Below are 15,506 nucleotides of genomic sequence, written 5' to 3'. Positions count from 1 at the left end.
CCACACCGACCAGCAATCCCCACACATTAACACTACCCTACAAACACTATGGACAATTTACATTTATACCATGCCAATTAACCTACATCTTTGGAGTGTGCGAGGTCACGGGGAGAATGTACAAACTCCGTACAGACAGCCCCCTTAGTGGGGATCAAACCCGAGTCTCTGGCGCTGTAAGGCAGCAACTCTACCGCTGCACCACTGTGCCTCTGCTTGTTTTATGCATCTACAATACGAAAATGCCTTTCAAATGCAGAAATAATTTGATTGCGAGAAGAATTCCCAGGGCTGCTGTACTGAGTTGATTCCTTTGACTTGCAGCTTCACTTCAATCCAAACTTGTCCTTTTGCTCATAACATTGCACAAGTGAAGTTACCTACTCCACTACCCCTTCAGTCACTTTCCCATCTACATTCAGGACACCCGCATGCTCTCCTCCACTTTAACAGCTTCTAATTCCCAGTCCAGTCCCCATTCGCCATCGGTTCTCTCTCCGAGCAAAAACCAAACCGCTGGAGGCACTCGGGTCCCAACCCTAAATATCCTTTGTGAGACTGAAGAAGGGTCCTGACCTGAAACGTCATCTGTCTTTTTCCCTCCATGTTAAACGTTATGGGGGCAAAGGCAGGAGAATGGTGTTGAGAGGGAAAAATAGATCAGCCATGATTGAATGGCAGAGCAGACTCTGGCTTAATTCTGCCCCTATGCCCCAATGCTCTTATCTTATGATCACCTACACATTCTTCCTACTGTGTTAGCTATCCCTTCTATCCACTTTTCATGTCTACCCAGCCTACCTCCTTTTGTCATTCCTATCAGAATCCATGTTCTGTAGCCCTATGTTAACTCCACATTCATCTCTCTGTCACTATCTCTAACCTTCCCCCCCTCACCTGACTATGTGCCAATCAACCCCTCCTCACCTGGATCCACTTATTGTTTTCCAGTTACTTCCCCAACCCATTTCCTCACCTTTATATTAGCCATAACCCTTCAACTCTTTCAGTTCAGGTGAAGAGTCTCAACCCAAAATGTCGACTGTCCATTTTCCTCCACAGATGCTGTTTGGCCTACTGTGTTCCTCCAGCAACCTATTTATACCCAAGCTTTGCGATATGCCATGTCTCCTAATTTATAGTTGCCCCTGATTGGCTTTGATCCTCAGGGCATCAAAATGCTCAAAGCCTCCACGCCACAAAATGATGTCCAAATAAATAAAAACAGAAAATGCTTGTAATGCTCAGCAGGTCAAGTAGCATATATAAAGAGAACAAAATCTATTATTTGCAATCAATGACCTCCTTAATAATTTGTATATAAGGTTACTGCCCTGAAACTTTTTCTTACTATTTTTCTTACTACAGTGGCTCTGAATATCTCTTTTAAGTATTTCTGGTAGTTTTTGTTCTTGTTCTTCAGACCTCCAACAGTTTCAGAATATCGTTCCACAGTTATTTATCAAAGAAGAATAATACAGTGGCATAGGCTGCAATACCAACTTGTCTTTCATCTATGTTTCAAGTAATTTGAATGGAAAGCTAAAGCAGATGAGGAACAAGTAGGCAAAGATGATTTATAATGGTGCTCCATGTTTTTTGTTCATAGGTAATATTCAAATTTTTCTTCAACCCGCAAACAGAAAGAAATCGTGAGATTGTCCGTCGATCTGAGCTGCTGCTCTGGCAACTTTTAAAGACTCCTGTAGATGAAATTGGCAAAGAGATTCAGCGGGAAGTTTGTCTTGCTATTAGGTAAGTGAATACTTCATGATATTGGCTGGCATTGTATTGTCTTAAGTTCATTTTGATGTTAAATATGATTTATGGGATAAACTCGTGTTTTAGGATTCTAAATCTTGTTAGGTTAATCAACTGAAATCTTGAATTCCGCTGTAAGTCATCCCAAATTATTTTGAAGTTATTTGAATCTCGTGTAAAGGAGTCATGTAGGATCTGGACAGATGATTTCTGCAAATGGAATAAATGGCAGACTGTGGGAGGCTTTCATAACCCCAAAAAACATTCCAAATCTCAATTGAAAATTATCTTGTGTGATCAGAGTTCAGGAAGGAAGTTCAGGGTGTTGCATCTAAAAATGGTGTGTAATTGGACTAAATTGACGGAGGGTGCAGGAAGGAATGAAAACAAAATGGCATCAGCATCTCCTGTATTAAGAAGGGAAAGCTATTGTTGCTTTCCCAAAGGCTATTCAGTAATTGGAAAATACAACAAGCAGATGATTCCCATTGGTGTTCCCCAGCATGAGATCAACTGATACTTGGATGCACAAAGGATGTGAGACTCTGGAAGTCTGGCAATTTTCATGGTGCAATATGTAACTTTTAAGGATTGTCCATTCCTTTGACCAGAATCCAACTTCACAGATCATTTTGGGACTTTTAATTTCTGGGACAATTAATTTTTTTAAAAACAATTCTAACCAACTAGCTGGCACCTGTGTGAATGTCTTCATGTTTTACTGGTAGTATTAACAGAAACAAACTGTTCACTTTAATAATCTTAAACTGGGTCCACCTTAAATCTCTGTGTCCAAATCCAAAATAGCAGATCGACACAATCATGTTTAAAAATTGTGGATTTAATCTTTCATCAAAATACTATTGCGTTACATGACTAAAAGGGAGATGATTTGTATTTAGAGTGCTTTGAAACAAAGGAACGAGGAAAGTTTTCGCACAAACCCCGATTTCCTGCCTGTTCTGGTGTAGCAAAGCACCTAAAACTTAGCAGTACCAAAGCTATACTAGTATGAGGGAGAAAAAAAAAACTCAGTCTCCTCTACAATCCCGTCCTTGTCGTCAATTTTGTTATATTCCGCAAGGCGTAAAGAAGAAGTGCACTCACAAGTTCATTGCCTGAATTGCGCCAACCTTTATTAGCCAGCATTCTTGGCTTATAATGAACACCCACTCATTAACATGGCACATGAATATGCATGAATATATTACACAGTACACTATGCCTCAAACCTTTTTACAGTCAGTGAAGCATTTATGTTCTCACTGTTGCAGTACAGAAAGTGCAGCAGTCAGTTTGAAGTACAACATCTGTAACATGTTATTTTATAATGTAATATAAAGGAATTGCAGATGCTGGTTTATGCCAAAGATAGACAAACAATTCTGGAGTAAGTTTATGGGTCAGGCAGCATCTTTTAATTTTTTTTTAATTTACTGAATTATTTTAGTTGTAGAGTAAATATTGGCCAGGATTTCCGTGAGAACTCTGCTGCTCTTCATTGAAGTAGTGCTATAGAGACATCTATGTCCATCTGCCTGGCTCTGTATGCTGTCTCTGAAAGACATGACCCCCTTTGACAACGCTGTACTCAGTACTGCACTGGAATGTCAGACTTTTGTGCCCAAGTCTCTGCATGTGACCTGAATCCAACTAACTCAAGAGCAATGAGCAAAATGTAACAACAAATTTAACTTTCTTATCTACAGCTCTGGGCTTCACACACTGTATCTTGGAGAGCTAGAACTGAACAATCTACTAAAACTTGTATTAGCTGAGGGTGAGTAAATTTTTGGTGAGTAAATTGCACAGATGATATAATTGAAAGTAAGGTCCTAGCCTGTTTCAATTTTTTCCCTAAAACTTGTATGTTTTCTTTTTCCTATATCTGTATGGCAAAGCTGCTAAGAATATCCCAGGAAGACTGACCTCCTCAATTCACAGCCATCATGACCTTGATTCATTTGGTGTCTTTCTTTCTCTCAACTGATGTTGATATTGATTTTTCAGTGAAGTTTATTGATTTGGGGTTGGAATCTGACAGGAAATGCTGTGGAATTGATGGTATTTCTTAGTGTGCCAGCAAGTTCAATGTATCCATATGAACACAGTAGTGAACTTGCTGGGATACTTGGACATTTACATTTAGGTATCTGCCTGCAGATCCTCGGCTAAGGTTTGGGTTTTACAACACAGTACCCTTGAATAAAGATTTTCCTGTAATGAATCAAAAGGAGGTGAGAATAAGGATAATTGAAAGAAAGAAAAATACTGCAGATGATGTATGTAAAAAATGCAATGAGAAAATGTTGGAAATAGTCTTTTGACAGTTTCCAAATTATTCCGATGATCAGATATTTAGAACTAGTTGAAAATATTAAAAAGTATAAAATAATAAGTATGTTTAAGCACCATTAACTGAATAACTTAATTAAATTGCATGTATGCTGTGGAAAAATACTTAAATTCACTTACTTTTCTAATTAATGTCAGTGCCCCAATGAGACAATGCTACATCTGGTAGCTGTGCCTGATGTCACACTGAGTGGCCAGATATTAGTATGTATGCAGTACTACAGCATGTCATCTGTGTTGACAAACCCAGGGACAAAATGTGAGGTCAGATGCACTGAATTCTATACTTAAACCCTGCCATGCACAGTTAGAAGATGAAACAGTACAGCACAGGAATGGGCCCTTCAGCGCACATGTTTGTGTCGAACATGGTGCCAAGTTGAACTGATCTCATCTGATTGTACATGATCCATATCCCCCTATTCCCTGCCCTTCCATGTGCCTATCTAAAAGCCTCTTAAATGCCACTTTTGTATCCAAGTTGTGGAAATCTAGCATTTGCTGTTGCATGCACTGCCAGCTGGAGGGGTTGGAGGGGTGGGGGGGGAGGGGGGGGGGGGGGGGGGAGAGGGAGGTCTCTACTGACCCGCAAGCAAAGTGTCCCCAGGACTTTCACGTTTTGGGTCTGATGAAAGAAAGGTGATTGACGTGAAGCTCATATTCTGTTTCTCTCCATAGATGCCACCTAACCATCTTCGTTCTTCAGCACTTTTCACTGTTTAGAAAACAAAAAGAAACAATTAATTAATTAAATACATAACTATAAACATAAATATGTTTGCAGTTGATTTGCAATATTTCATCATTTTAAAATTTTAAGAATCCTTTTGAATTTGGTGACATTGATAAGTCTGTGGATATCTTTGATGGAAGGAAAACATTGCCATGAGTTTAACTGTTGGTGGTTTTCTCAGGTGTTTCTTGTGCAGGGCTTACATTGTCCCATCCAGGTAATTGGATTACTTTGAGTGAGACTGCAAGCCATAGGGACTCAATAGTATATCTGAAGAGTTGATGGCTGTGTGTAGGATTGGCTCTTAAAGTATTAAAGATTACAAGAAAATAGGAGCAGGAATAGGTCACCAAGCAACTCAAGCCTGCCTTGCCTTTCAATCTGACCATGTAAACTATGCTGGCCTCAAATCCTTTGCTGGGCCAGTTCCCCTCAATTCCTTAATCTTTCAAATATTTATCTATCTCTGCCTTAATGATCGGCTTCCACCTTGCTGGGGGACAGCAAATTCCAGAGATTCACTACCCTCGGAGAGAAGAAATTTTGTTGGTTCTCAGTTTAAGATCAGTCCATTATTTTGTAGCTATGTTCACTTTTATGACTCTCTCACGAGTGAAAACATCTCAATATCTATCCTGTGTAGAAAGGAACTGCAGATGTTGGCTTCTACCAAAGATACAAAAGCGCTAGAGTAACTCAGCGGGTCAGGCAGCATCTCTGGAGAAAAAGGATGGGTAACATTTTGGTTCGGAACCCTTCCTCAGAGAGAAAGTACTTTTACCCATCCTTTTTCTGTAGAGTTGCTGGCTGACTCCACACTTTGTGTCTATCAACATCTACCCTGTCCAGGCACCTCTGGATCATATGCTTGTTTTTCACCCAATTATTCAATCTATGCATTCCAGTCAGAATTACAAGTGCCCATCATACATCATGTTCCACCAACTACATATCACTGGCAAACTTGGAAACATTGCATTTTATTCCCCCCTCCGGCCCTTAATGTAAATTGTAAGCAATCGAAGGCCAAGAATTGATCCCTGGGGTACTCCAATGGATATATCCCTCCAGCCTAATAAGTACCCATTTATTGTAACTCTCTGATAGCCAGTTTTCAATCCATGATAACACACTTACTCCAATACCTCGGGTAGTTAAATTTATGCAGCAGCTTCTTATGAAGACAATTCTATCACTTTAATGACATTAAACTGCAAGAATGTTGTTAGAGAAGGGAATTAGAAGATATTTATCCTGATGATAAGAGTGAGCATTTCAACGAACAAAAGAAAATTGGAAGGCACTGATTTTAAATGTATCTGACTGTTGTAGTCTTAGTTCAATTTTAAAGTTTTTATGACAGCTTGATTTAAACATTCTTATACTAGAACTGATAGAAACTGTTGTGTGTAACAATTACGTGTTTTATTTTTTTTTAATAGTTGATCTTGGTTCATTGTTGCAGGAGAGAGAAACAGTGGCCTTTGTCAACTGCGGGACATTATCTTGATTAATCTGGCTGAGCAACTGCAGAACAACCGATTTGGAAGCGAGGATGATGATCATTACAGGTATGCTGGCTCATTTACAGTGCAGATGCAAAAGGTTATGCAGTGCCAAAATTGCATCAATTCCTCACCACCTTCTTGCCATCGTCTAGAAGTTGGAGCAGGAAAGTAGGCGTCCTCTGTGACTTGCAAAAAGGTAAAAAATTGGATCTGAACATTCATCAGAAAAGGATGAAAGACAGCGCAGGCAAGAAGAACCAGGTGACCTACTCCTGCTCCCTGTTCCAAGCGTACACTGGCCCTATCCCTGAACTCTATCTCCATTACATTGATGACTGCATCGGTGCTACCTCCTGCACCCATGCAGAACTCGTGGACCATCAACTTCACCTCCAATTTTCATCCTGCACCCAAATTTACTTGAACTATCTCTGACAACTCCCTCCCCTTTCTTGATCTCACAGTTTCCATCACAAGAAATAGACTATTGACTGACGACTGTTACAAACCCACTGACTCCCACAACTATCCCGACTACACTTCTTCCCACCCTGCTTCCTGCAAAGACTCTATCCCCTACTCCCAATTCCTCTGTCTACACCGCATCTGTGCCCAAGAGGAGGTGTTTCACACTAGAGCATCCAAGATGTCCTCATTCTTTAGGGAACGGGGGTTACCTTCTTCCATCATAGATGAGGCCCTCACTCGTGTCTCCTCGGTACCCCGCAGCTCTGCCTTTGCTCCCCATCCCCCTAGTCGCAACAGGGACAGAGTCTCCCTAGTCCTTACCTTCCACCCCATCAGCCGTCGCACCCAACACATAATTCTCCGAAATGTCCTCCACCTCCAACGGGATCCCACCACTAGCCATATTTTCCCATCTCCACCGCTTTCCACCTTCCGCAGAGACTGTTCCATCTGCAACTCCCTGGTTAACTCATCCCATCCCACCCAAACCACCCCCTCCCCAGGTACCTTCCCTTGCAAACGCAGAAGATGCAACACCTGTCGCTATACCTCCTCCCTTGACTCTGTCCAGGGACCCCAACAGTCCTTTCAGGTTAGGCAGAGGTTCACTTGCACCTCCTCCAACCTCATCTACTGTATCCGTTGTTCAAGATGTGGACTCTTATACTTGGGCGAGACCAAACGCAGACTGGGCGATCGTTTCGTGGAACACCTTCACTCAGCCCGCATAAACCAACCTAATCTCCCGGTTGCTGGACACTTTAATTCTCCTTCCCATTCCTACACTGACCTTTCTGTCAGTCTCCTCCATTGTCAGAGTGAGGCTAAATGCAAATTGGAGGAACAGTATCTCATATTTCGCTTGGGCAGCTTACAGCCCAGTGGTATGACTATTGATTTCTCTCACTTCAGGTAGACGCGGCATTCCTTCTCTCTCTCTATCCCTCCCCCACCCAAGTCGCACTAGCTTCTCATTTTCACCCTACAAACAGCTTACAATGGCCTGTTTCCTTTATCATCGTTACTTTTTTTGCATATCTTTCATTCATTGTTCTTTATCTCTCCACATCACCGTCTATATCTCTCGTTTCCCTTATCCCTAACCAGTCTGAAGTAGGGTCTTGACCTGAAACGTCACCCGTTCCTTCTCTCCAGAAATGCTCCCTGTCCTGCTGAGTTACTCTAGCTTTTTGTGTCTATCTTCGGTTTAAACCAGCATCCGCAGTCTCTTGTTATACAAGAAAAATTTGAGGCATGATTATTACTTTCCACTTATCAGCCATGCCTAGATGTTATCTAGATGTTGCTCTATGCGGACATCGGCTGAATCATTGCAACTGGTATTGAATATCGTGTAGTCATCAACAGCATTCTAACTTCTGAGCTAATGATGGAAGGAAGGTGCTGGGAAAGATTCTTACATTAAAACAGCTTAAAACATTACAGCACCACTGAAATCAATTTTGTATGGGGAACTGAGGGAGGTTTTATAGGTTTGACCAAATGAATTTGCAGGCCACATTTCCACATCTGTGTTACTACATTTGTGTTGATTTTTTCTCTTTTCTCTTTCCTTCTTGTCTAGGCTGAATGATGAATTACTCCACTATATTCTGAAGATTGTAGTGCAAGATTCTTGTATCCTAATCACAAAGTGTCAGACAGTTTCCAAAGAAGAATTCATCAGGCTTCTTGCTACAGTGCCAGTGAGTAAACAAATGTGAACACAATTGTGTTTCTGTGAGCTGGTGTTTTTATTGACTCTGTCAGTAGAGGTGATGCAATATAAGACAGTTGCTTTTTTAAAAAAAGATCTGTAACTTCTGCTAAAGTGATTGCTCAGTATGTTTATGAAAGATTCTTGCCTCATTGGCCTTTTGTGAAATTGGTCATCAGTGTAACTCTATGGCATTGCCCAGCTGTAGAGCGCTAATCAGCTGATTAAATTTAGAGAAGTTTCTCAATTCACTTCACAGAATCGGAGCACCACAGGCAAGGCCAACGTTATTGAGAGTGAGTTGCCACTTTAACCCACTGTAGTCTGAGATGAAAGTACTCCTACAGAGCTGTTAATTTGGGAACTCCAGTGTTAAGATCCAGTGGTGAACTAATAGCTTTATATTTAAAATTGATCCGTGTACAATTTGGGGAGATTTCAGCTAATGGTCTCCAGGCCAGGTGGTCTTGTCCTTCTGTGCAAATTTGGGACAAGTAGTTTTGATGAGTTGCTGGAGTGCAGTTGATAAATGATACACATTACGACCATGATGTGTTGTCCCAGCAACGAGTCTGGTGAGGCCTGAGTAGTTTAGAACAGCAATGAGTGTTAGGGTGGCCATTGGCCGTGAGGTAAATGATTAGCACTAGGTTACCCTGTCTCTGACCTGCTTTTGTAACCTCAATGTTTGCACGGAATTTAAGAAAGCATGTATTTTGCATGGCATGTTTTATTTTTTGCCCCATGCTTTAATATTGATTTCTGTAAGAATAGACTGCTGCAGTATTCAAGTTACAAATAATATTGAACAAACTGCAATCATCAGCAAGCCTCTTGAATTCTGACTTGAAGGTCATTGATAAAGCAGCTGAAGGTGCTTGAGAGTAAGACTGTACCCTGAGGATCGCCTTCTGTTTTATCCTGGAGCTGAGGTGATTGATCCCCAATAACCTCAAAGATCTTCCTTTTTGCAGAGCATGTTGGAGAGTTTTCCAAAAGCAAAAAAATGTAGGTATCGGAAATTTGAAATGAAAGCAGAAAGTACTGGTGACAATAGACAATAGGTGCAGGAAGGAGTAGGCCATTCGGCCCTTCGAGCCAGCACCGCCATTCAATGTGATCATGGCTGATCATCCACAATCAGTACCCCGTTCCTGCCCTCTCCCCATATCCCCTGACTCCGCTATTATTAAGAGCTCTATCTAACTCTCTCTGGAAAGCATCCAGAGAATTGGCCTCCACTGCCTTCTGATAATCGATGGATGAGGCAGCATCTCTGGAGAGGGAAAGTTGACAAGCATCTCCCTCTTTGACAGTTCCTTGTGCGAGTCGCCTTGACTTATCTATGAAATAATTCAAAGAACACAGAACTCAGTTAACAAAACTTTTTACTTTTACACCAAGGTGGGAGAAGACAGAGACCTGAGTGTACTGTTCACTCAAGCACCTGCTTCTGTCCTCTCAAAGAATACCCAGATTACAGGCAATATTTATACAGCTCAAAGCAGCACAAAAAGCACATCCAGTAATTTTCCACAGTTCAGTAACTTTCCATAGTTACATGACATCAGCCAGTCCTAACAATAACATAGTAGAGTTCCCGTAGTATAGTTCCTTTAATTGTGTTAGGGAGTCAAACAGGAGTAAAGAGGAGTTGCATAGCTAAGATTATTAGAGAGGCACCGTTGTGCGATAAGGAGACACCATAGGATCTAGTTCAGAACATTGGAATGTCCTGTCCTCAATAAACCATGAGAAACAACTTCTAAACCCTGAGAAACAACTTCTTATCTGCAGGTGTCTGGTACCGTGAAGGCCGACTTCCCACGGGAGCATATTCAGCCATGTCTGCCATAGTCAGCACAAAATGGTTACCACAGTTTTAACCCTTACACTTGGGATTGAGGATGATTTGATCCTTGGCAGATCTATTAGTTCAGAGGTTGGTGTAGATGGGAATGCGATTTGTAGATCTCCAGAGAAAGATGGAGCATTCTCTGTGTTTTTCCAAGTCCTTTTGCCTTGTATTTGATAGTGACTTACTGGCTCGGCCATTATTGTGAATAGGAATATTCTTGGAGTTGTTTTCACCTGTTCATATTCAATTACCCACTAACATTTGTAGCTGTGATCAGATTGAAGAACTTATATTTGATCCATTGGTTGTAGGTTGCTTAGCTTTACCACTTTCACGATTGAGCTTGTACGTAGCTCCACATCTTCGTTTAACTGGGTGGAGCCACATTTGTAAATATATTGGCTATTGTTCCTGGCTAGATGTTAATGATGTATTAGGAATGTGTCGGCTGTGAGATTAAAATTGTGGTAGAATTCAAGTCTGCTATTGCCTCCAGCCCATAGTTCTAAGTTACCAGGTCTATATTCAAACTATCTCTTTTAGTGCAGCAATATTGTCACACATGATCAAAAATGGCATAATTTCTTCTTCAAAAGAACTAATAGGTGTTCACCTTCCGTACTCTCCCGGCATTGAGGCTCTAATTACATTTATTCAGCATTGGTGAGTGGGCCGCATCTTTTGCATCCTAACTCCAGGCTCCTGAAGCTTTTCCAGAGCAAGAGATTGCAGGTGGACAGAAGAAATGATTTAAGGATGTTCTCAAAGTTTCCTTGAAAAAAACGTAAGCTCCTAACTTGTTACTCATGTAAAACGAGCTCGGTGTGGAGGAAATTTGTAGCAGTGCAAAAGAAATGTATTGCAAGCTTTGGTTCCAAATTCTTTTGACTGAACTCCTTAAAGTCTTGGCGATAATTGTGCAGGTCAATTTTTTATCCCACTACATTAGTTGGTTGCATTTATGTGCTTGAACTTCATAGAGGCAACAGTCTCAACAGCATTGAAGATTAAACTCAAAACTGAATGCGTCGTCTTCAACAAAGAAAAAATATGCGGGAGGTTTTGGGTCGATACCCTTCTTCAGACACCGTTCTACAGCAGGATGTAGAAGGAAAAGCTCATCATACACTTAACTTTAAAAAAAAATTAGGATAAATTTGTAACTCGAATGGCAATAAGTAATTCTATCTGGTAAATGTTATATCCCAGTCAGGCATGGGAATCCAATCCCCTATTGGTTTCTTTGCAGGTAATTCTGTTTGTGATGTCCATGTGGTATCTTAATTACATCTTTGCATAATATAGTGGAATATCATCTGCTGGCAACAGATTATGCCACAATTCTTTGGAAAAAGAGCATGGAGTTCTTGGAAAAATTTGGAACAATTGTGTCAAAGGGATGTTTTACATCTTTTTTTAAAAATGTCTAGCATTTTAAATGCTTACAATGAAAGTTAATGCATAATGTTTGAATGTGTTCTCTCTTTCTCCTCCCCCCCACCACCTCTCCCTCTTTCACTCTTTTCTGCCTGCTCCCTAACTCTTCCCTGGCAGGTTGCATCGCCTTGCCTCCGTTATTTGATGGCAGTGCAGAATCATCTTCTCAGTAACACAATCCTGATCAAACCTGATGACCATGATGACAGTGACAGCTCCCTGCAAGGGGAGACATTGAAGGTACAGGTAAACACCAGGTTTCTATTCTGACAATGTTCTCCTTGTTCATTGTGCTTAAAGCAAAGCTTGTCTGCCAGGACTGCTTTCTGCTGGGCTTATACTTCCACTGTGCTTTGAAAAATGTTAGCCTTGTGGACATCATGTGGTGTAAAGAAGGTGGGAATTTACAGTAACAGTGGCTTTGGAATAATTGACGTCAAAATTGATGAAGAAAATTCTTCAATAATAAATGTAGTAATTCCTCAAAGAAAGGAAAGATTTTTTTTGTTGATCCAATTATCCAATCTAATCCCACTGTCAAATGACCATAACTACCACTATTATAACACTTTTGGAGGTAAACTGTGTCCCAAACAAATGATCCCACGCATCTGCTAACTCACTGTGATGAACGAAGAAAAGGGGAGAAAATTCGAGCAAATATGGCCAGCATTGGATGGCAATATCTTGAAAGTTTACAAAGTACTGACAGTAGTAACATCAAACTGATGCAGTTGGTTTGAAAACTGATTAATATTTTGAACAGGCTTACGATTTATTGATTTTTACATTTCCACTATATTTAACCTAATTTCTCACTCAATCTAGAAATCAGTTGGACACAAAAAGCTGGAGTAACTCAGCGGGACAGGCAGCAGCAAATCAGTTACCTCCTTGTAAGAGTCTGTGAGGGCTATAAGGACAGTTATCTCTTTAGAAATTATTCTGGCTACATCAGATTATTTTCTATATGCTTTGCATTCCTTTATTTGAAAACTTCAAAATGTTTCTCCTACCGATGTTGAACAATCTGGATTATCTGAAAAGTGCCCACGTATCCTTCAAATATTGAGTGACCTGCAGCTGGTGTTCTTGATTTCCAACTTTTAGATTTTTATTGCCAGGATACACTGAGATTAATGATAGTAATAAATAAATGTTTCCCAATAATCCGTCATTTTTTTAAAAAAAATCCAGTGCCCTGAAAGGGATGTTTCCAAATGAAAATCAAAGAAATTTCAGATGTTGGAAATCTGAAATAAAAGCAGAAAATGCTGAGGTCAGGCTGCATCTGTGTAAATAGAAGCAGAGTTTACATTTCAAGCCGACCACCCTTCATTAGAACTGTCTCCACTTGTCTCGCTTAACTGATTGTGTTGCAAAAAATTTAGAGATTGTTGCGAATTGCATCTTATGCTTGTGAGGAAGATTATACTTTGGTCACTGGCAAATTTTGCCCATTGTAATTTTTGCAGAGCAATTCCAATCGAGAAAAGTGGTCACTCTAGAAGGTCATTTTCAGCCATTTAGAAGGACAATGGTCATTTTTGTTTAGGGTGGATATGAATCGGGAATAATAAATTTATTTTGATTTGGAGCGATTGCTGATTTTTCAGACCTATTATGTGCATATCCCAGTGTTTTTGTACGATTGTTTGTAAACTGTTTCCTATGTATTGCAATCTGAAATATTTGACAAATATATCCTATAAATCAATATGTCAGTACACTGAGAATAAAAAAAATATATATTTTTGGGTGGCATAGAGGAAGGACTCTTGTAGTCTGGTAGTCCTGGCAACATCCTCGTAAATCTTCTCTGCACCCGTTCCAGCTTAAAGGCATCCTTCCTATACAAGATAGGACCTGCCTACATATCTGCCAAGTAAGTATAAACTGAAGTTAGGTCCTCTTCTGCCTCTATTGCTCAGAGAGATAGCAGGAAGCTCAGATAGAAAGAGTTCTATTCTAGCAAGATCTAATTTTCACAAATCTTGTTAGCCATTATATTCTGGGTTTCATTCTTTGATATTTTACAGGATCTCGTTCTCGGATTTAGTTTAGAAAGTCTGTAAAACTTTCAATTAGAAAAAGGCCAAAACCTTAAAATGGAAAAAAGTATCTGTGGAGCAAAAAACATGTTAATGTTTCAGGCTGATAATTTCTGTATCAACCTAAAACGTTAACTGTGTCTCTTCCTGGAATCCATTTATTCTGCTGGATGTTTGTAGTTTTATATTTTATCATGGAAAACAGTTTGAACATGTTTTTTTTAAATTAAGCTCTTGTTAAAGCATTATATTCCAGAAATGGCTCTAGAAATTGTGGACGCATTGGTAATCATTTTCCAATGTTCTATAGATTCAGGATCAGTTCCTGTGGATTGGAGGGTAGCTAATGTTATCCCACTTTTTAAGAAAGGAGGGAGAGAGAAAACGAGAAATTATAGACCAGTTAGTCTGACATCAGTGGTGGGGAAGATGCTGGAGTCAACTATAAAGGGCGAGATTGCGGAGCATTTGGATATCAGTAACAGGATCGTTCCGAGTCAGCATGGATTTACGATGGGGAAATCATGCTTGCCTAATCTTCTGAAATTTTTTGAGGATGTAACTAGGAAAATTGACAGGGGAGAACCGGTGGATGTGGTGTACCTCGACTTTCAGAAAGCCTTCAACAAGGTCCCACATAGGAAATTAGTGGGCAAAATTAGAGCACATGGTATTGGGGGCACGGTACTGACATGGATAGAAAATTGGTTGGCAGACAGAAAGCAAAGAGTGGGGATAAATGGGTCCCTTTCAGAATGGCAGGCAGTGACTAGTGGCGTACCGCAAGGCTCGGTGCTGGGACCGCAGCTATTTACAATATACATTAATGGCTTGGATGAAGGGATTAAAAGCACCATTAGCAAATTTGCAGATGATACAAAGCAGGGTGGTAGTGTGAACTGTGAGGAAGATGCTATGAGGTTGTAGGGTGACTTGGACAGGTTGTGTGAGTGGGCGGATGCATGGCAGATGCATTTTAATGTGGATAAGTGTGAGGAAGGCAGATTATTATCTGAATGATGTCAAGTTAGGAAAAGGGGACGTACAACGAGATCTGGGTGTCCTAGTGCATCAGTCATTGAAAGGAAGCATGCAGGTACAGCAGGCAGTGAAGAAAGCCAATGGAATGTTGGCCTTCATAACAAGAGGAGTTGAGTATTGGAGCAAAGAGGTTCTTCTGCAGTTGTACAGGGCCCTAGTGAGACCGCACCTGGTGTATTGTGTCCAGTTTTGGTCTCCAAATGTGAGGAAGGATATTCGTGCTATAGAAGGCGTGCAGCGTAGGTTTACTAGGTTAATTCCCGGAATGCCGGGACTGTCATATGTTGAAAGACTGGAGCGACTAGGCTTGTATACACTGGAATTTAGACGGATGAGAGGGGATCTTATCGAAACATATAAGATTATTAAGGGGTTGGACACGTTAGAGGCAGGAAACATGTTCCCAATGTTGGGGGAGTCCAGAACCAGGGGCTACAGTTTAAGAATGAGGGGTAGGTCATTTAGAACGGAGATGAGGAAAAACTTTTTCAGTCAGAGTTCAATCTTTTTCAATCTGTGGCATTCTCTGCCTCAGAGGGCAGTGGAGGCCAATTCTCTGAATGCATTCAAGAGAGAG

The 15,506-nt window shown here is 40.6% G+C and overlaps 1 protein-coding gene across 10 annotated transcripts in view; it reads left to right on the top strand.

Moving 5' to 3' along the window:
- The window catches only part of hectd4 (HECT domain E3 ubiquitin protein ligase 4), a 173,658-nt gene that overhangs the window by 59,304 nt on the left and 98,848 nt on the right, over positions 1-15,506 (top strand). For 7 of the 10 annotated variants that reach the window (XM_078421863.1, XM_078421867.1, XM_078421859.1 and 4 more), the window contains exons 13-17: positions 1,610-1,755; positions 3,471-3,541; positions 6,315-6,420; positions 8,411-8,531; positions 11,955-12,083. In XM_078421863.1, the coding sequence (XP_078277989.1) occupies positions 1,610-1,755; positions 3,471-3,541; positions 6,315-6,420; positions 8,411-8,531; positions 11,955-12,083 (573 nt within the window). The remainder of the gene's footprint in view (positions 1-1,609; positions 1,756-3,470; positions 3,542-6,314; positions 6,421-8,410; positions 8,532-11,954; positions 12,084-15,506) is intronic. The other 3 variants (XM_078421868.1, XM_078421861.1, XM_078421860.1) reach the window with 1 other exon arrangement.

This window comes from Rhinoraja longicauda, chromosome 25 (genome assembly GCF_053455715.1).
Source record: "Rhinoraja longicauda isolate Sanriku21f chromosome 25, sRhiLon1.1, whole genome shotgun sequence".
Lineage (NCBI taxonomy): Eukaryota > Metazoa > Chordata > Chondrichthyes > Rajiformes > Arhynchobatidae > Rhinoraja > Rhinoraja longicauda.
Note: the sequence above shows the minus strand (reverse complement) of the source record. Positions and strands in the feature narration are given on the sequence as shown.